A 20,882-nucleotide genomic window follows, 5' to 3' on the forward strand; every position below is an offset into this window, starting at 1 on the left:
AGGCAGGTATATTCAGTTTTCAGGTCGTAAGAATGTTGTTGTTCTACCATGGCAAAAGAGCCGAAGAATTATGCAAAATGAAACGAGCCATAACAAGCAGCTCCATTCACTGAGTACAGCTGAGTATTTGTGAGTGTCGGTTCACGCGTGTATTGATAAAGTTTCAGTATAAAACCAAATGGGATGATATATGATCTTGCACATCACAGCTACATGTTCATTTAAAGTTGTAACTATAGGACAATCAGTCAAACCAAATCTTTATTTCTGGAAATATATCCTCTGTATGTATACATTCTTAGATCCTTATTTTACTGAAAATATATATAATTTAACCTTTTACAATTCTAAATTTTATCATACATATACAGTATAATATTGTACATCAATGCCACTGACTCAATGCACTTGCCCAACATATGTATGTATATAGTTTGTCAGCTGTACAAGTCGTCAAAAGAAAATTAATTATCTGTCATGCAGAAAATATTGGTCCCTGCGATTATCACTAAGGACAATTGTGGCTATACGATTATCACAATTACCATTTCAATAGTATGATATTGAATCTTGAAATGGTATATTTTATTAACAAAACCACCTTAGCTATAATCATGCACTGACTTAGAAACGTTCATAAGGTCTACGTCCTTTAATAACATGTAAGTATTGAGTAGGACTTGGAAAAAGAGGGATTTCGCTGAAACCTTGAAGCATTGTAGCCCCGGCAGCAGGTGGAAACCATCTTCTTTTGCGTACATACTTCACTCTAGAGTCGATGAGGAAAAATCTCATTGATATAATATAAGTGAATATTTGAATGTTTGTATGGAGAAATTGAGAACGTCAACAAATGTTTTTATGTTTTCAATGATTATATAATGGAACAAAAGTTTTAATGATTTTAATGATGGATGAAGCTTTAACTTTAATTTCCAAATGTTTAATTTCAAAAGCTTAGTGTTTAAATGCGCTTTAGAATTAACGTTAAACATTTAAAATGCACGTTACCGTTATAATGAGCATTATGAGCTAAATGTACGAACTTGGTTTAAATAATATATCATTCGAGTTTTTTTATAGCCAGCGCTGATTTGTACATGTATGAATTGAGCCCCAACTTAGTTGGTCTAACCTGGAGAAATGTTCTAGAATAAAACAGGCTAACAGGAGCATATCTCCATGGTATGGAGGGCTGGTAACCATTAAATCAATATGGTTACATGAGAAAAAACATGCATACATACATACCAGCTTGATAACAATTTCAACACTTCAACAATTTTAACTCATTTTCAGACATGATTAGCTGAGGTGCACACCCTGCATGGTTAGCATAAGCCCTATATAATGGAGTTATACATGCACAGATACCCATGACACTGTAGGCACCATTATCTTCCGTAATATCTTCGTTATATCCTCAATATATGACGTATTCATTTATTGTGGGTTTTTTATAACCCAATAACTATATGACATACCTTACCTCAAGTCCTCAACTGACTTAGAAATCGATTCAAACGCTGAATCATTTCTTTGCAATACGTTAATTCTCAGCTGGCTTCGATGATATACCTGCACATGTACAAACCTACACACCCTCGTTAATCGATCTCTAATTAAATCAACACGCTCGGTTCCAATTGAATTTGTATTGTTGAATCAATTAGTTAGTATTCTATAGTTAGTTTATATTGCGTCCGTATTAATATAGATTCATTAAATTTATGCATTTATATATAACCTATATTAATTCTAATAATAAACGCGTGATGCTTATAGCATGGCACGTAATATGAGAATATATATATGATTATATAATGATTAGGCTATATATATGATTATAATTATAATGATTAGACTATATAATTATATGATTATTAGTCCATTATATATTATTATTATAATTTGACATTGAATAAATATTAGTCCATTAGCTATATTAGTAATTTGACATTGAATGTGAATTGTATGATTTCGACATTCAAAATACGGCATGCATGCATGCAATTATTATTAGTATAATATGTGTTATTGCTGTTTAAAAACATTGCAAGAATGTTATAGAGGATAAAAATATATTGGATATATAGAACAATTCTCAGACGCGTTTGTTGAACAAACTCTATATAGTATATACCTATCAACCGTAGAAGATTAAAACAGATAAAGATAAGTTTTTTTAAAAACTGAAAATCACGTTAAACCTTTTTTTATCCCCTTTATAAAACGATAATAACTTCTGTTTAAACTGTCTTTATATATCTTAATCTTCCAGTTATAAGACGTGTTGTATATGGTACTGAAAAGTCATGTAGTGCAGAGTGATGAGGGTATATAATATATAGTGCGTGGGCAATATATAGTTCATCGTGCACGTATATGCATGTTCGCCATTGATATTGCACAATCGCACTAGAAATCTGTATCCTCAACGGATTCCGCATGTAGATCACTATAAAATAAACATGACTTGAATATACATATATAAAATGTTGACAGACGTACGGGGATGTGAATGCATAATAATGAATAGTGTAAGGTATACGAGGAATCAGAAAAAAATAGAAGAAAACACTATTCACTTCCAAGACGGAATGCATTCATTAGATATCATATACACCTTAAAATAACCAGGTAATACATCTTTGTTATATATATACCAATATATAGACATAAATATTAGCCTTTTAAATGTACTATAATCCTACAGTTTAATGCAGACCTTGTTTGGTGCATATCAATAAAAGTACAGAGACAACGTGTTTGCTATAACGCTAATCCTATAAACGATAATACAACGGTAATCCTAAAAGGTAAAAACAATAGCCTCCCTACGTCCTCTCATGAGATGAACATACCTCCTATAAGGACTACTATACTGTATAATAGAACTCAACAAAAACAACAACAGATAATAATATATTAATACGTAGTTCCCGATAAACCACATGCATCGATCATACAGCCTAGCTAGCTACATGGGGGTTGTTTCATGCGAAGCATCTGCATCAACTAACTTTAAAGTTTCAGGATCTTTGCCACCAGAGGAGCTTCCAACGCCGCCTGCTTTCTCTTCGTCAACTCCATTATTCTCCGCTGGCGGATCAGTACTCAACAAGAATAAACCAGGGATAGAATATGTAGCAATGAAACAGGAATGTGCAGCCTAGAGCGAATAATTTGATATCAAAAACTCGCTTAATGAAATATGCAGGTAACATATGCACAGATGTATTTTAACGCTTTTTTATCAAAAACTCGCTAAATGAGTTAGCTGTATCTAAGATTAAAGTTGGGTTATCTATTCCATTAGCTCATTATTAACAAGGTTGTCAACTCAAACTTTTTTACCTCCAGGAACTCCTCATCAGCTTCATCTTTTATGCCGTCTTCCGCTTTTTCAGATTTTCCTTCTTTGGAATCACCATCCATTTCCATAGGTTTGGCAACGCGTTCAAAGTACAGCATTATCACGATTTTAAACATGATCGTGAATACCAGTGGTGGTATAGATAATACCGAGACCAATGGATTGTTTTTCAAACCAAATACTCCGATCATTAAAACTTGGAAAACTATGATGGCTATCAGCATCCTTAAGAGAAGATGACGATAAATAATGAGATTACATCAATATATACGCTCTATGATCTATGAATAACACATTCGAATCCTGTAAACCAGCATGCAGCAAACAACGAGCGGTGGTGTCTGCAGTCAATCCAGTCATGTGAGGTGGGGCGCGTAAAGGCGACTCTCCATTACGTCCTCTCCGCCCGCGCGGTCGAAGAGCGCTTTGTTTTTCAGGCCGCCCGTTACGGTCGCATGGGCAGATTTTCAAAGGCCGCTTCGCCCCCGGGGGCGAAGACCTCAACACGAACAACCTTGTCGATATTATGACCTCGTATCTATCGAGGTAAAATAATCCCTGAAAAAAATATCTACCTGTTAAATGTCTTGGGCCACATTCTACCACCTGAATGGAACGGAGGTCGCATGACGTAGACCATGGAGTAGAAATTAACGATATACCCAAATCCAAAATAGAGCATAACAAATGGAATAACATACGGAGCTTGGATACAGTAAGACACACCAATGATAAAGATGAAAAGGTCGTTTGGATACTTAAAAAATACAACATTGACAATGTTATTACCGTTGTCATGAAGTGAGGAATCAATGAGGTGGATTTCAAACCAAAAACGTAACTAAAATTTTCTCACCATAACACCATAGTTAGGACAAGGTGGTAACCATACAGCCTTCAACTCTCTTGCGGTCTTGGCCAACCTGTATTTCAAAAATGTTCATAAATTAAATGTTGAAAGGTTTTCTTTTGGAGGAGAATGAAGGCAGATGCATAAGATGCATGTGCATGGTGTATAAGACCAAACTGCGAAATACAATCGACATGTATATAGCTATATATATAGATAAATTTTAAAAAGTTGCATAGATATACCATTTCCTCTTGATATGAATGGCAATGAGAGGGCCGATACGGAGTAAACGTAAAGCATGTCCCATTAAAGATTTCAACATTGCAAAATTAGTGAAAAACAGAGCCATAGCTGGAAGCGATTGCGCTAACAATTTTGGCAATGACCCAGGGTCATCCAGGACTTTCGCGATTTGATTCAGAAATGCACCAGCCAAAACCAGGATTAGAAATTTGTTAACAATCTACAGATGTTGAATACAAAGCATGGAATGATGTTGGACTGTACCGAAGATTAGAAGCTCACATGAGAATGCAAAAGATAAAAGATTTTTTTAATACGAACCTGATCGTATCTTAATGCACCACTTACGAAATTGCTGCCTGTTTTTTTGAATATCTTTAAACCTTATTTTTCATGCGATTTTGACCATATAGGAAAGTCTTTGTCCCACCCCGATAAACCATGCAGTTACAAATTATACTCAGGTATGTGTGATACGGTTGCATGCAATGCCGTCTCAGATTTTAGGTGTTCTCATGAACCTATTTGGTAGACTTCGTCGTCATCATATCATTAATATACCGTGAAAATGAACATCTTTCCAATCACAGATTTCTGTACTCCGCTGTTTGTCGTAACTCCTTCCTTTTTGGACATGAATGCGAGTATCTGGGAAAGCGAACACGATACATATAGCGTCAACTTACGGAAAAATGAAAAAATTAAATAAAAGAAGTCGTTTCTTCGTGTAATCGAGAGGTTTTCTGGAGAATATTCATACCATTGGAAGAATCGCAAAAAAGATGACCAAGGCGATGGTGGACAAAACACCTTCAATAATTCCTTTTACTGATGCAGGCAGATCATTGACTGAAATAAAACAGAAATAAGTAAAAAAATTATACCTAATCCATACCGTTTATATACGTGCGTTTTAATGCCATTTTCTTCGTCTTACCGAATTCTAAGAATGAGACCTTTTCTTGAAGACTCTCTAATGAAACAAGGGAGGAGACTATTCCGACTGGGATCATCCAAAAGATAACCAGGAGAAATAGAAGGATTGATATGATAGTCCAACGAATCCACCTGGAAAAGGTGGAAGGTAAAATAATAAAAAAACTACCGTGATGAGCCATCGACAATTTGATACTTATATAACTATATCATAGTAATTTGTGGACTTTTCCATTCAGATTTTACACCCACGCAAATTGTAGGATCTTTGTTTCAATATAACAGTATTTTTGGCAAACACGCGGTCCCAGAAGAAGGACCTATCGAAATTAAAGTTCTTTTGCATACATTTATATTATGTATAACATTCGCTCGATATACTCTTATTATAAGACTGCATGTTATTATTATTATTATTATTAAGTCTTTACATTTAAAATCTAGCCACAACAGACGTGTGACCTTACAATGTATATACAACCATTTAAATACAATACAAAAACGTACTTGTTAAGAACAGAATTAGTCAAGTTAGCCCAGATAATGTCTTTTGGCTCAGGAGCAGGTTCGACAAACGTATTGTATGGTTTAGCTTGCCACAGAACTTGACTTGCAATTCTCGCATCACGGATGGTCTTGAAAGTGACAATCGCAGCATTTGTCAGCTCTTGTTCTGCATTCTTTGAGGTATCCAGTTCTGTTTGTATTCCCTGTAATAAAAAAAGAAGACCTTTAGAAATCAAATTATTATAATGCCTGATCAATTTGTTCAAGGTTGTGCTTTTCACCGGTGGATTTCGATCAAGAACCTTTCTCAAAACGTGTTTTGTACGTACGTGTTTTTTACGTCTGGATATAAAACTAATTCATAAATATTTTATCAGTCATTGTAATGATCATATAATGACTTATTAATGTAAGAAAAATACGCGACTATTTGCATTACGGCATGGTCCTTAATTATATCCTCATCATTCTGTTGAAATATGCAACACTTCTGCAAGTTTCCCTTCTTCTAAGAATTGCCTTTGTGTTGGAGGTGCGGGAGAACCATTTTTCATTTGTACTTTTCTAGTTTTTTAAATCGTATGTTCCTGTCTCTTACCCTAAGTTCTTCGTCATATGTATTGATTGAGTCGACCTTTTCCCCAACGATTGGTTTTAATTTGTGTTCTGGTCGCTCTCCTTTTTCCTCAAATACTGCCTAAAAATTAAGATTCGTTTATTCGATCAATGGAAACGTATAAAGCTCGTAAAATGTTGATGCATGGGATTATTTTTGTGCACCGCAGGCGGATTTCATATGCATAGTTTTGGCTGCATGGTTCTCTCTATCGAAATGTTTCATTAATCAATCTTTAGAGTAGTCAACAATATATATACACTGATACAAAAGTATTGGCAGGAAAATGTTCATTGTATCTGGAAACACTTTAATTGTTATCCGACGGGATATACGATTTTAATACTTGGAAGGATGAAAAACGATATATTGAATGGCGGTGACTTCCAAATCTCAGGCAAATATTAACTGATTATTGACTGAGCGTGAAATATCAGACCGCGAGACCATGCAAAGAACCTCGGTCTGATATTCCACATCACAGACCGAACAAGCGAGGTCAATAATCTGTTTATTATATGGCTGAACTGCATGAGACATCCGGGATACTGGTTCAGATATGGAATGTACGGACAACGGTCCGGATATGGGTCTTACGGACTGCCTGTTAACCAATCAGAATAGAGGATTTTGATAGCTATATAATAAATAGTTATTATTGAGGTAAGCCAGTCATCATTGTGGAGTTATCGGTACATATTGTTACTATTGAGCCTCGTTATGATCAAACAAATATCGTAAATGCCGCAACAAACTAAAATGAATTAAATTGAATTAAATCTAACCCAGATAAGAAGGTTGAGAAATTCCAGGAATGTTTTATGCGCGGGAAGTTTGTTTACCTTGGAATGCTCGAGCTTCAAAACCAGCTGATCGTGTGCTTGGATAAGTTGTCGATATTCTTCGAGATCTTCGATAATGTATGAATGAGCGACCTAAAAGATAATGAAAAATTGTTGGTGAACATAGAAAAAAAACACATTGTAGTGGAAACATGGAAATATATGTTATATTATTATATGCATTACATACTTTTTCAGGAAAAAGGTTATCCACAAATTTTCTCAATTCTTCATTCTTGCATAGCTGTAAAAAATGTTATAAATATATTACTCTACATGCAAGAAAGCATGCAGTGCTGCCATTAAAATAGTTTCCAGAAAAAACTATTAGACAACTATTAGATAAATATAAGGGAGTATTTCTAAGGCGACAAAAAATTTGAAAACTCCTCAAAAAGAATTCATGACCCCCGCGTAGACATCAGCCGCGGTTGACGGGGTCAGCGGGTTAATTTAAAATAACTCTACTAAACAGATAAAATATGGGGTGAAATATATTGTAGTAGCGACGTATGAGATATATCGCGCAAGCACATACACGCTTGCCTGTATTTTAATTAGATTCTTATAATAAAGGTTTCATAACTAATCATTAATTTCAGTTCAGTTTGCGTTGTGGCGAGCAGGAATGTTTAACATGCACTCATGCAGGAATGTCACCAACCACATTACCACAAATGAGACACGTGTGGAACTTCTGGCATGAAATATTTTGAAGGACAAATCAAAGTTCAATGATGAATGACCGAAAGGAATTTCTCTCGTACTCGATATCACAGAAAGATGGTATTTTCTTGCGTCATGCGGCGGAGCATACTTGATAACAGCTATATAGCTGTTATAACAGCTATAGCCTATATCGGCAGCAAGGCTCGGCCCGGTTTTCAATTATCGTAATTGTTGTGAACACGTCAAGGACTTAAGGTGGCTGGTGTAATAGAATATTTCTACATATGTGCCGCAGTTTGCAGAAGTTTGCATTCAACGATGATCGATTTCGATACAGGAAATTAAGACTAATCTCATCGGTGAAAACGACGACAATCAGTGGCGTAGCCAGCCTGACGATTTTGTCCCGCCATGAAAATTTCGAGTTATCATAATTATTCATGTCTTTAGAAATCTATTGTTTTCACAGTCAGTGAACACCAAAATATTAGCATAGCGGGACAAATCGACAGGCTGGCTACGCTACTGACGACAATTACGACAAGCAAAACTGACGGAAAGAACAAAGAGATCAATTCGGTTAAATAAACTGCTATAGTATATATAAAATCACAGTTATAAAATATATGTAAAATTGTACTGGTGGCTAAATAGCGGAAGTTTTGGGACGTCAGAAAGAACAAATATACCTAAGTTTCTGGCAGTTTCTATAGGCAGATGCATTTTGCGGTTTATTAACGAAGGTGCTAGCTGTTCATAGTTCAACTCAGGCCACTCATGCATGATTGTACTAAAAACCCTTTTAACTATATACTGACAAGAAAGCCAGTTTCTCACTATCCCGCAGTGCAGTCTCTATATGATAAATACTAATGTTGGCCACAGGTCAACTGCTGTATCGGATTTCAAGATTTTTTCAGAAATAATTAAGGAGAGAAAAATACATTATACAAATATTATGATGACAATTTAAGTGAGTATTCGCTAAGAGAACGCCAAGAGTTTTATCGCTGCCGTAATAATTTTCTCGCGCTTCGTCACGCCCACGTCAAAATGAACCCAACTGTTGTATCAAGTAAACAAAATTGAGCGGGAAAAATTTTCCTTACGCTATTTATACGTTTATACAATGGTCTAGCGACTTCCAACTCGGCATGTTTGGCGATAACGTGTCGGGAGAACGCGTCCATTCCCACCAGTTGATGAAAAATTATTCACATACTTTGCATGGAATTAATGTGGAAAACATGCGTTAGGAGCCATGCACTGACCGTTCGGGGACACAGATCAGTGTTAACAGCCGATAACAAAGGTGTGGTCGTTGCCAGCAGCTAGAAATACGATGCTAAACTCGCGCCTTTTGGCCTCTTATGCTTATGACGTATCTCCTATTTTTCTACAATCTAATCACAATACTTACTATACTAGATTTGTATTTATACTTACCTCCAGAGGTAGTTGAGTGACCAATACGGAATAGTGATGTTGCCGTTTCTCATTCAGATATATTTGACGATATCTTACATACACCTTCCACTCGGCATAAATAAAATAATACAAGATAAACGAGAATAGCCACACGCCCACCAAATGAGCCCAAAGTTTATTGGACTCGTCAGGTATGTTACCCAGAGTGAGTCGGTCCATTCCTCCCAGATTTAAGCCATCGACAACATTGATAGGAATCAAAACAATTGCTGCATAGGGTAGCGCGAATGCCATCACTTTGAAACAGAGACGTATAAATCTCAAGTATACAAAAGCATCAAATCCCACCACTTCATACAGCTCGTTATCATTGAGTTTGAACGCTGGTGTAAGCCAAGCCAATAATGACGACGATAATGTAACCTTTTTTAACAACGAGAGTTTCTTCTCGGGAATTTTATTGTGGAGAAATTCCGTTAGAAGTTTGAAACTTGGCTGGTAAACGATATCAAATTTTGGTCGCAAAATCGAGTACACTATAATTACTATAAGAGCAATTACAGCGTTGAATATAAATGCCGAGAGAAATGCTGCAACATTCGCCATCACTGTCAACTGAAGTTCACGACTTCTTCCAACTAAAGGACAAGCACAAGCACTGATATCATCAGCTGTTCAAAGGTGTGGCGGTTTATTCGAGAATAGACGGTTTTGAGACAGTATCTATATAAATTATGATTGTTTTGTTCCATGTGATATGCGAATATGCAAATCTCACGCTGTCAACATTGCATAAATAGTTGATGTTAATAATTTATGAGCGTCGTTTCGAATGTTCGGGGTCCTTCGGTCAACATTGAACATAAAAATTAATACTGTTTACGAACATCTTGTGTGTCTTACAAATTTATATTCAATTTTTTCGTTAGATCGTTAGATTATGATGTTAAAGTCGTTTTATGAATGACATTTATTAATTATTTTTAGGACTGCAGATGACTGCTCAAAATATAGGACAGTTACCGGAGCTTCGGTGGCGTCTCAGACATGGACCTGCTTGAATGATTTTGCCCTCGTGTTCTTTGTTTAAACTTTCATTCATATTTGATATAATTTATTATTCAAAATAAAAGGCATGGTGGTTAAACACGAGGCAATTGCATGAAGCCACAATTGTTGCTATTTGCAATGCAATTCAACGGTCTGGTATCACTAACAGCTAGTCAGCGTTATACGCAGATTATAAATGTTATGATAATTTAATAATACATTCATGAAGTCAGATAAGGCGGCAACTAAGGCGGTTGTGCTCTCCTGTTTTCTTATGATATGCATGGGTATAGAAAACCACACACAACCATAAACAAAGTATAATTACAACCGTAACTAAGGACATCTGCGCAGGAAGGGGACCTGCTACAGTGCTACAATCTGTTTCGTTATAAAAGTATTTTAAAGTATAGAAGACGTTCACGAAATCGATCAAGACTTTTCGTCAATCTGTTAATCAATCTGCTTTTTATATACATTTTTTTTGCTAAATTGTAATGGTCACACCCGTAATACGTCATTAAAAATAAGGGTCTCACTTTTGTATATACGTACTTTCTTAGAAAGATTCATCTAAAATATAGGAGATTTTAAAAGTTTTAGCTTTACTCTTCACTTTATTTCCAAGAGATGCTTTATAGTCTATTGACTTGCAATGTATATGCGTGATCTTGGCCCCTGAGCCTCGTTCTCGTGTTATGGCTTATTCCACATTTATTGGTCAAAATAAAAAAATTCTTTTTCACGCATGTGTTGAAGAAGGATGTTTTGCATCTTTGCACGTCGCTCGTGAGAATAAAACTTGAAATCTATTTCATTTAAGGTGGTTCTAAATTTAAATCCATTGAATCCGCAAAATTAGACCGTGACGTGTGAACTGTGAAGTGTGAACAGGCCTTTACAGAGCTATATGTAAGCACATGTAAGACGTACTGGAGTGCGTGGAGTTTGTGGTTTATTGTGGCAGTTTTATGACTATTTTGTAATGGGTTTTTATTGGTCAATAAGTCGAACTAACGCCGTGTCTGATTGGGTACGAATGGAATCGAATCCAGTCACCGATCGAATGATTGAATCCAATAATCATATTTAAATCCAAATCCTTGGTCCCAGGCTATTTTGCTGGAGAAATTTATCGACTTCTCGTTCTTTTGCGTTTGCCAACATGGCTTCCCTAGAAAGTTGCCTCGTGCACTCTGGATATGTTATAAATTGGTTTTAAAGGATTTTTCTTTAAGCCATTAATTGTTTAAAAAATGATTGTGAGATGAAATAAATATAGATGGAAAGACGAGAGAGAAAGAAAGACCTCTCCACAAACATGAATCACGAGGCAGCAATGGATGCTTTCTTAGGGAAACTTGGTCTGTACAGAAAACCCATTGCAAAAGATGGATCATGTTTGTTTAGAGCTGTTGCTGAACAAGTAAGTGTTTTTAGAGAGTACTATAAGTAAAACGGTGTGGTTTTCTCATACAATCCCCCCGTTTTGGTTATCGATGGTTGTGTGTAAGTTATTATGCTATTTGCGTTCATTCGAATTTATTGGTCGTGGTGTCTGACTCACGGTCGGCAGTTGTGAATAAGAAAGTTTGGTTCAGTTAGGTTTAAGGTTTAGATATAAGAGGATAATGTGGTCGAAAAATGAACCTCATTTTTCTATAATCTTAATATTCAAAATAAAATCTGAAGGTAATAGTATAATTATTTTGAAAATGTTTATTAATTCAAGATGAAAGATATAATCCTACCTTGGAGGTACTGAGGTGTAGTGCTGCTAGCTATGAATAGCCAACATATTATTACAAATGCATACAGTTTATGCGTACCATCATTAAATTAGTTTATTTTTGACCATTAGGTTTGTTTTATAAATCTTTATACAATTGAAACAGCATGTTTTCCATACTACTTTGTATAAATCACTGCAGCCAATTGTGCACAATAATAGTATCTCCTAACAAATTTTTGTATTTATTATTTCTAGCATTCAATATGCTTTAGTCGTCTTTTTACAATCCAGTTGGGCTGATATGTAGTTCTTGGTTGTATCAGCACATAAATTATCTTAATAAAATTACATTGAATGGCACCCCATGAAAACTAAAATGCTGTAGTAATTCACACAATTACTTAATATGCCTATAATAGTGTCTATATTATGTCATCTTCAAATGAATTATAAGTAAATGGTTGGAAAATTTTGTAGCCAGTAAGGTGCCAGTTTGGAATCAAATTCTCAATATACATAAAGATTAATGACCAACAAATTGTTATTAAAAGAGCCATAACACATTGGCAATATAATAACAGTTCCTGGTTTGGTCAGATGGAACATTTATTTTTTAATTCCTAACCAACTCTCAACATATAATGTTTAAAAACTATTTAATTCAATTGTAGATTTTTAACTGTCAAGCCGAGCATTCACGTGTGAGAAAGGAATGTATAGAATATATGAAGAAAAATAAAGACAGATTTGAAGCGGTAATAACTAATAATCAAGACAGTTTTATACTTCCTTAATGGAAGAGTTCCCAGTTTTTATTGAAAAAACATTGCCAAAATAATATTTTCTCTGAATCTTTACCTTGTAGTTTGTGGAGGGGCCTTTCGATCATCACCTTTTCAACTTGAGAAGTCAAAAGGTACAATACTCAGTTATTGTTTTTTTGTTGTGAAAGTTTCTATTATATTATAATTGATTCTATAGGTTTCTACTTAATTTTATTTCTAATAAATATATAGGAATGGGCTGGTCAAGTTGAAATTCAAGCTCTATCTTTGTTGTATAAGTATGTTAATTTCTATTTACTTTACATTTTGTTATTTTGTGTTGTGGTTTAACCTCAATACCTCGTCTAGATATATCTTTATTGTTAGGATCTGCTTGCAATGAATTAGCATTTTTTTGGTATATATAGGTGCGACTTTTTAGTTTACAAAGATATAAATTCTGGTCCAATAAAGGCTACTGAAAATGATCATGATAAGAAGGTACAGTGTATATTCAAAGTGTTCACTATATGCAAACTGCTTATTGGCAGCTGTGTTGTGCTGATGGGTAAGAGAGATGATGTTACTCGTAGCAAGGGTTTTTCAAACAACCTGTTGTTATATTAATTTTGTGAATTAACATTTGTTATTTTAGATCATTCTTTGCTATTCTAATGGAAATCATTATGATAGTATTTATCCATTTTCACACAAGAATAATCTTGGTCTTTGTCAGTGTAAGAGTTCTTAACTAGATTTTTTATTTGTTTCGTTAATAAGTTATGAACAGACAATTTGCTTTGAACGTTTCACATGAAACATTAAAGCATGGTTTCCATATGTCACAGACAGTCAGCAACAATGCGTTATATGTGAACAAAATTTCTATAAAAAAATTTACTGCTAGAATAACTTTCTAACAACATTGCTGACTGTTGCTATGTGAACTAGGCTTGATAGATCAATACAATGGACTACTTTAAATACCTTAATCTCACTTTGTTGATGTCTTTTTTATAGCTATTGTATTTGAATTGCTTTATGGCAAAGTTTTTCCAATTCTAATGACAAAAGATCCTGAAAAAAAAGCAACTAGCCCAACAGATAAACATGATAAACAAGATGATTTTGGTGAGAACACCTTGGTAAATGGCTATGGCACTGGAAGTGAAAATGGGGAGGAGAATGATGAGGGTTGGACTACTGTAAAGAGTAGGAAACAAGGTCAACATTTGAGATGACTCCTCAGTTCATTCCCTTCTAACAGTGATTACTTTATGGGGGAGGGAATGATAAACCACTGCCAGGGACACTTTTTAATCAAACATTAGAATTCCCTATTGTGTAGCTTTCAATTGAACTCATGCTTACATACCTTTATAGGAAGTAAATCAACAAAAAACCAGAAGAATGTAGACCACTTCTATTCTGATCAAGCACCATTGTCTCCAGCATCTTCAAAATTGAGTTGGGAAGTGATGAGATCAATTGACCCAGATGGATATAGAAATATTGAGTTGGAAGTTTGGGAAGAAACTAGAAAAGGTGCACCTTGTGTTTTTCTCAGTCTAGTTAAAATAAAAGCACTGTCCCTAAAAGAAATCAATTCTTCAAGCCAAAATTGACAAAAGGTGAATTTGGACAGAAAGATCAGAGGAGCCATCTATTTAAAGTTAACTCTTTGCTATTTCTGTACCTCACTTGTGACAATTGCTCACAACCTGACAAAATGCTACTATATACGTAAGATTCAATGCTATTTCTCCACATGTTTTAGTCTAATTGTGAATTAAATTCTAATTACAGAGCAGCAACACAAAGATCAAGCAGTTGCGGCAACATTTCAATTTAAAAAGGGTGACAGATGCCAGGTATGTGTACAGTATTTATCTTTCCATTAACATTATAGCTCTTTTAGGAAAATAAATTAATTGACTTTTTTCAAGGTTAAACATCCACACGATGAAAAGTTGTATTTGGCAATCATTGATGATGTCTTGGATGAGAAGTGCAAGGTCAGTTAACACTATGTACTGAAATGTTTTTGTCAATGTTTTTGTCTTTAATTGGTGTGATTAGACTGTCTTAAGATGAAAAAAGTATGTTTCCGGAAAAGGCCCACCAACCATTAGATAAAGGAAGTTCTTTTAGCATACCTAATCACAAGATGCTTTTACGAAGCAAGACCACTGGCATTCAATATTCCTGCTTTTAAAACAAATAAAAAATTTGGTTCAAATTTTTCTTTTTACTTTCATAGATTTGGATTCCTGAATTGAAAGAAAGGTGAGAACAACTTCCTTTGGAGGATTTTTTTGTCTTTACTCTAAGAGAGATACAGTTGTGCATTAAAGTTATTTTTCAACTGATATCTTTATGTAGAAAATTAATGCCATTTTCTCGACTCAAACCAAAAGAACAGAATGCTAATACTGGTTATCGAGAATTGTCTGGATATTATAAGAAACAAGAGAACTCTCAAGACAATAATAGTCCTCGTATGTAGAAAATTATCATTCATTCAACATTATGATATGCGTGTTCACCCCAACTAATGTATTTAACAATTATTCTATTGTGTCCAGTCGAACGCCACAAACGCACACTGGTTGTGAAAGTTCACATCACTTAAAGTTTTCCATCATTCGCAAACTTTACAGGATTTTGTTCGTTCATGTTAATATTTACTCTTCTTAAGGTGGAGGTGATGATCAAAAAAGTGGTCGACGAAGGAAATCAAATAAAAATAGAAAGGTAATCTTTCAGTAACCAACGGTTGAGGTACTGTATTCTTGTTTATTTATAACGTTATTTGATATTTGATTTAATTTAGAGTAATGCAAGCGATGTACATGAGAGAGGTCAGCATGAAGTAAGTCCTGCTCAAGTAAGTCTTACTGATGATGATAACATTGTCTTTATGCTAACTTATGTTAGCACAATAGCACTCAAGCTGAAATCCTCGAAACGATTGATATGTATTTAGCAGATTTTAATACATTAATTTTGTATTATTACGGCATTACGGCATTACGACTGAACAAAATCTTAATACATTATTAACTATTAAAGAATCTTAGCGTTAACGCTATGTAACTCGACAAACATTATTGTCGTGTCAACTTCCTTTCGTTGTTCTGAATTTTTTTATTTGCCATACAGTTTTGCTCATTCAAATATTTTTTATCCTCCAATACAGGATGATCTTTCTGGTAAACCCAGAGGAGAAAAAAACAGACGTCGTCGAAATAATAGCAACAGTGTAAGATCTAAAGAAGAAAAGAAAGAATTTGGCCAGAAAGAAAATGGAAATAATTCACAGGTAATACGATCATAGACGGCTTGGATTTAACTTAACTGTTATATTTTCCTTTACACCACACCTTGGAAAATAGGTTAATTTATGGTTGTTTAACTATTAAAGTTTATGAAGTTTTTCAACTCTCGCTTTATGTTTTCAGGGGCAAGCATCATCTGAAGGACCCGCTTTTCCTGCTCTTCCTGCTCTTCCTAAACGAGAAGATCAACCAGTAACTGTTAGTGTTTGTTTGAATAACTTTGATGATAACGATGATATTCTTTTTCTTCCTATTCTCAACCTATGATTGCGTGTTTTTTAGGAGAAAGTAAAACCAGATTCCGACAACAATCCTGATCCCGCGACGTTCTGGAGAAAACGCAGAGAGGTAGAGCAAATGGAAAAGACGACATCAGATTTGAAAGAAGTTAGTTTTGATGTTGAGTCATCACCTGTTGCTGTTGAAGATGGTTTACTCGATGAGGAAAGTGAAAAAATCATAAAGGATGATGTTGTAAAAAATCAAGAAGAAAAGAATGATAATGAATGGTCGGATGTGGTACATCAAAAAATTGTTGAAGACCTTCCTTATGATATTCCCAATGAATTACCACCAGACGTTCTTCGGCAAGACGCTGAGGAGAAGAAACAAGACAAAGCTCAAGACGAACCTCAGCTGGAAGGTGTCAGAGAGATAAAACCAGTGTCTATCGAGAAACGTGTGAATTGGCAAGATTTACAACACAATCAGGATAAGTCAACTGCTTGTCCTCCACATGATGATAGCGGGAAAAGCTTTGAGAATATGAACATAAACAGTGAAACAAATCAATCAAATGAACAAAGCACGCCAGTCCACGTGAATAATAGACAGCCGTTAAAAGAAACTGTCATTGAAATGGGGGATGTAGAAGATAACTTAGAAGAACGAAGTTATAATTCTATGAATCGGGCTCATTTTGATACTCAAAGAAACTATGAAATTCTTAGAAATCCTTCCAGACAAGACGTTCAAGATGAACAGACGTCAAATCCGTTGTCACGTGAGTATATTTACAGTTGCTATGATTGAATACAGTAAGATTTTGAAGTCAAACGAAACTTTGCCATGCAACTTTTATGCATTTCATACTGCAAAACACGAACAAACTAAAAGAAATTGCAATGTTCACAAAATAATCCTTGAACGAACGACTCAGTTGAAGCTTGAAAATGGAATGCAAGTTACAAAGCATATTCCAATAACCTATAGTTTGCAACATGCAATGAATTGGAGAAGAGCATTGTAGGTTGCATGGTTGTTTTCAGTAATGCTGCGAGGGACGTTGCAGCATCTAGAACTCCCAAATTACAACTTCTCTAGCTACAGTGCAAGAAGTACTGTATCGCCCATGTGGTATACGTGTCATTTGCCATCAATATTTTCGTTTTGAACAAGTTGGATTCATGCAACTTGCGTAAATAAATGCAAAATGACCTTACTGTTGTGTTACAGTATATATATATTGTAGACCAGTTAAATAGTGTAGACAGGTAGGAAATAAAAGCCATGCATGGTGAAATAAATGTACAAGGTTATGTTATTGAGTCTAGTTCATTCTTTTAACACACAGGCTATCCGCAGACGGAAAACGCAGTTATAGAAAATGAAAATGTTGAACAGGCGACTGAGGTGGGAGCATTAAGAATTAAACGTTACCATAAATAATATTCATCCCCTATGAAAATTGATTGAGAAGAAGCAATGTATTCACCATCGTTATTGATTCGTTGTAATGAAATCTCCAGGCAGTTAAAACGTTGCATGCTATTGCCAATCTTGCATGAGCTACTGCTGTAATTAGTGTTGTTTAATTTTTTAACTAATCATATTTTTAGGAACAAGAGGAATCTTCCGTCTTCCAAATGACAGACCATACGGTTCAAGCTAACGACGCATCATTGGTTGATAACGACGAGAAAGAAGATACACCAGTAAATGCCACCCCAGATCCTATCAACCATCATCCTATTACAGCAGCTACAATACAAACAGCGATTATGAATGGAAGCATTACTTATTCCAACGATCCTGAAGGAAAGGATTTACATAAAGGTAAGTTAGATAAATTTCTTTAATTAGATATTTGCACACCGTTGGCATTTCTCCACAACCATTTGAATTTCTCCTCAATTTCCTAAAATGCTCCAGAAAGCAATTTAAATTCAAATAATGCTAAATATAAATCTGCCATTAATATATTCCTGTGAATAAGGAGAACAGAAATAAATGCTGATGAGTACGAGCATGAAACACATTCTTGGACGTAAGATGTTGTTTCTGTAAGATGTTTTTGTTAGTTGTTTCTTCTTTTCTTTAGATATGGAAATAGTGCGTCATTTGTATAACTATGGCATTTACGTAAGTTCTGTTTGAAACATAACATTCATATTATTTCACATTATACACGAAATACCTCACATTGTTTTTTTTCCTACGGTAGATGTACCAGTATTTCAATAGTGTATTCCCGAGCAGTACCCCCATGAGTCCAGTCTTTTCCGTAATGAATCCTAATGCGATGTACGCGATGCAACAATCATATCAAAACAGAGCAATGATGATGCCGCCAAATGTTTATCCATCAATGCAGGTAATAGCCAATTTTGATTTTCCATTCGTTTCAGTCACAGGCAGTTTGGATTAATTTTGTCTCTGGTTTTTTCAGCAACAAACTCACGATGAAAATCAACATCGACAAAGTCCCAGTGAGGAAACACGAGAAAACAACGATAGTCCTGGATACAAGCCGAGCATTTCTCTTCACCAGCCTCCTTCGTATCAGACAAGTCACGCAATGGCTGCAGCAGCACAACAACAGGCTATGTTTAGTTTGAACTATGGTCAAATGTATGCTACTGCTGGGCGGCCTTTGTATTCAAACTACAATATGTTTCCTCAACGCTCAACGTTTCCAAGGTATCCACCTAATAAAATGAATTTCAATCGTCAAGCAGGCCGGAAGTTCAATAACAGATACGCCAGTGGATACGCCAGACACGATCAGCAATTACCAAATGGCAAATTGCAAAATATACCGTCAGGTTATGGAGTTTATCAAAAGGAGGCAGAGTAATTGAGTAATCTTGCAAGATCACTTGATAAAAGTAATTTTTCTATTTTTTTTGAAAGGGGAAACTAAACTGCTTGGTTAAGTAGACTTAAAGTGTGTCTCTTGCTTAATATTGCTTCATGATAAAATTACGACAAACCATATGTACCAAAAATAATTTTTCGAACTAGTTAAATAGCAAAATAACCGATTTAAAAATAAAAGTTAAATTCCAGCAGATGACTTCGACAAGATGGAACAAATATAATATTCATACTTTTACTTCATCGTCAAGCTTATGATTATATATAAAAAATGGTTTCTAAACGTCATTTGCCGGACTTCAATTTTCATTTTTAAATTGTCAAAGCGTTATTAAAACTTAAATCGCACAAAGCTATCAGTTTTTGATTGGTGGGTTTTCTCTTGATGGCCAGAGCCAGGTTGGTGCACACCAATTTCCACTTTTTCGCATTTAAAAATTATTTAATTTTGATTCAAATATTTGTACAAATATGGCGGGTTTCTGACCTAATATAAACTGTCAGTTGCACTTGCCTTTGCAGCGATTAGCAGTTACTCTATGGAGGTTCAGTCTATACGTAGCCTATAATCGGTAGTTCACTATCACTTCGACTAGTTTCCAGCCCAAAAGCATATCGTAGTAAAACGTAGCGTACGCCGTATATAATTGTTTTCATGGGAACTCCGCTACTGTTGGTACTGATGAATTAGAAACAGAGAAATATGCTACGTTTCGTTGCATGATTCTGTTTTCTTCTTATATTGAAAAGAAGCCTTAAAATTTATGTATAACCGCTGTGACACAGTATTTATACAATACACGCCGTTCCCGGATATAAAATTGATGCAAACACAAAAGAGCTACACTGTTTCTTCATAAGGCACAGATGAAAGAGAGGGATGATTGCCATTCTTTTTTGAAAATAATATCATGTTGCCTCAAGAGGCTCAACAATGACTAGTTTATATTTGGTCGTAAGCTAATCAATTGGTTTCCTTTAATCTTCGTAAAAAGATAATTGTTCTAAATTCAGTCTATTTTTTGAAATTAAATTTAATTATGTACGGAGTATTATCTTTGTTGTTGCGATTATTGTGTTCAATTATTCAGGTCTGCAATATCAATAAACCAATTAACGGTTGTAGTAACATTTTTACGATGCTTGTAATAAATGGATATGTAAATTAAATTATTGTTTAGTACTCTCAAAGTAGGTTTAGTGTTAACGGATAAAATATGAAGTTGATGTTTCGTCATTAAAATTTGTCACTATTGTTATAACATTTGTCAATAAATGCATTCACAATAGTAACCATATAATCAGTACTGATTGATACCTATGTTACGATATTCTAGTGAAACAGTTATTCGTGTCCCAATCATTGAACTGTCCCAATACACTCCCTGCGTAGATCTTCGTTTTCCTAACTTAAGGCGATTGACCCACGGCC

The 20,882-nt window shown here is 35.0% G+C and overlaps 2 protein-coding genes across 5 annotated transcripts; one reads left to right on the plus strand and one right to left on the minus strand.

Annotated features, from left to right (window-relative positions):
* Positions 1 to 436: 436 nt before the first annotated feature.
* Positions 437 to 10,231, minus strand: LOC114521447 (CSC1-like protein ERD4). 2 transcript variants are annotated; one of them, XM_028541902.1, is made up of 14 exons: positions 9,489 to 10,231; positions 7,564 to 7,617; positions 7,374 to 7,466; positions 6,514 to 6,612; positions 5,916 to 6,118; positions 5,410 to 5,540; positions 5,233 to 5,321; positions 5,034 to 5,120; positions 4,472 to 4,692; positions 4,233 to 4,299; positions 3,952 to 4,133; positions 3,358 to 3,601; positions 3,024 to 3,172; positions 437 to 769 (listed from the first exon to the last, which is right to left on the minus strand). In XM_028541902.1, the coding sequence occupies exons 1-14, from the start codon at positions 10,074 to 10,076 to the stop codon at positions 625 to 627; spliced, it is 2,352 nt and encodes a 783-aa protein (XP_028397703.1). In that variant the 5' UTR covers positions 10,077 to 10,231; the 3' UTR covers positions 437 to 624. The 2 variants fall into 2 exon arrangements, with proteins under 2 accessions (XP_028397703.1, XP_028397704.1); XM_028541903.1 differs by lacking the exon at positions 437 to 769 and adding an exon at positions 1,889 to 2,458.
* A 1,430-nt stretch (positions 10,232 to 11,661) lies between these two features.
* Positions 11,662 to 20,695, plus strand: LOC114521458 (OTU domain-containing protein 4-like). 3 transcript variants are annotated; one of them, XM_028541916.1, is made up of 22 exons: positions 11,662 to 11,946; positions 12,924 to 13,007; positions 13,118 to 13,168; positions 13,269 to 13,315; positions 13,445 to 13,517; positions 13,672 to 13,753; positions 14,037 to 14,240; positions 14,400 to 14,561; positions 14,823 to 14,887; positions 14,963 to 15,031; positions 15,277 to 15,302; positions 15,399 to 15,514; positions 15,715 to 15,770; positions 15,850 to 15,903; positions 16,216 to 16,338; positions 16,478 to 16,552; positions 16,637 to 17,357; positions 17,928 to 17,986; positions 18,193 to 18,409; positions 18,675 to 18,715; positions 18,798 to 18,947; positions 19,023 to 20,695. In XM_028541916.1, the coding sequence occupies exons 1-22, from the start codon at positions 11,803 to 11,805 to the stop codon at positions 19,428 to 19,430; spliced, it is 3,027 nt and encodes a 1,008-aa protein (XP_028397717.1). In that variant the 5' UTR covers positions 11,662 to 11,802; the 3' UTR covers positions 19,431 to 20,695. The 3 variants fall into 3 exon arrangements, with proteins under 3 accessions (XP_028397717.1, XP_028397719.1, XP_028397718.1); XM_028541918.1 differs by having other exon boundaries at positions 15,850 to 15,888; XM_028541917.1 differs by having other exon boundaries at positions 14,037 to 14,228.
* Positions 20,696 to 20,882: the final 187 nt, after the last annotated feature.

This window comes from Dendronephthya gigantea, unplaced genomic scaffold, assembly GCF_004324835.1.
Source record: "Dendronephthya gigantea isolate DGI-Jeju-01 unplaced genomic scaffold, DenGig_1.0 000020F, whole genome shotgun sequence".
Taxonomy (NCBI): domain Eukaryota; kingdom Metazoa; phylum Cnidaria; class Anthozoa; order Malacalcyonacea; family Nephtheidae; genus Dendronephthya; species Dendronephthya gigantea.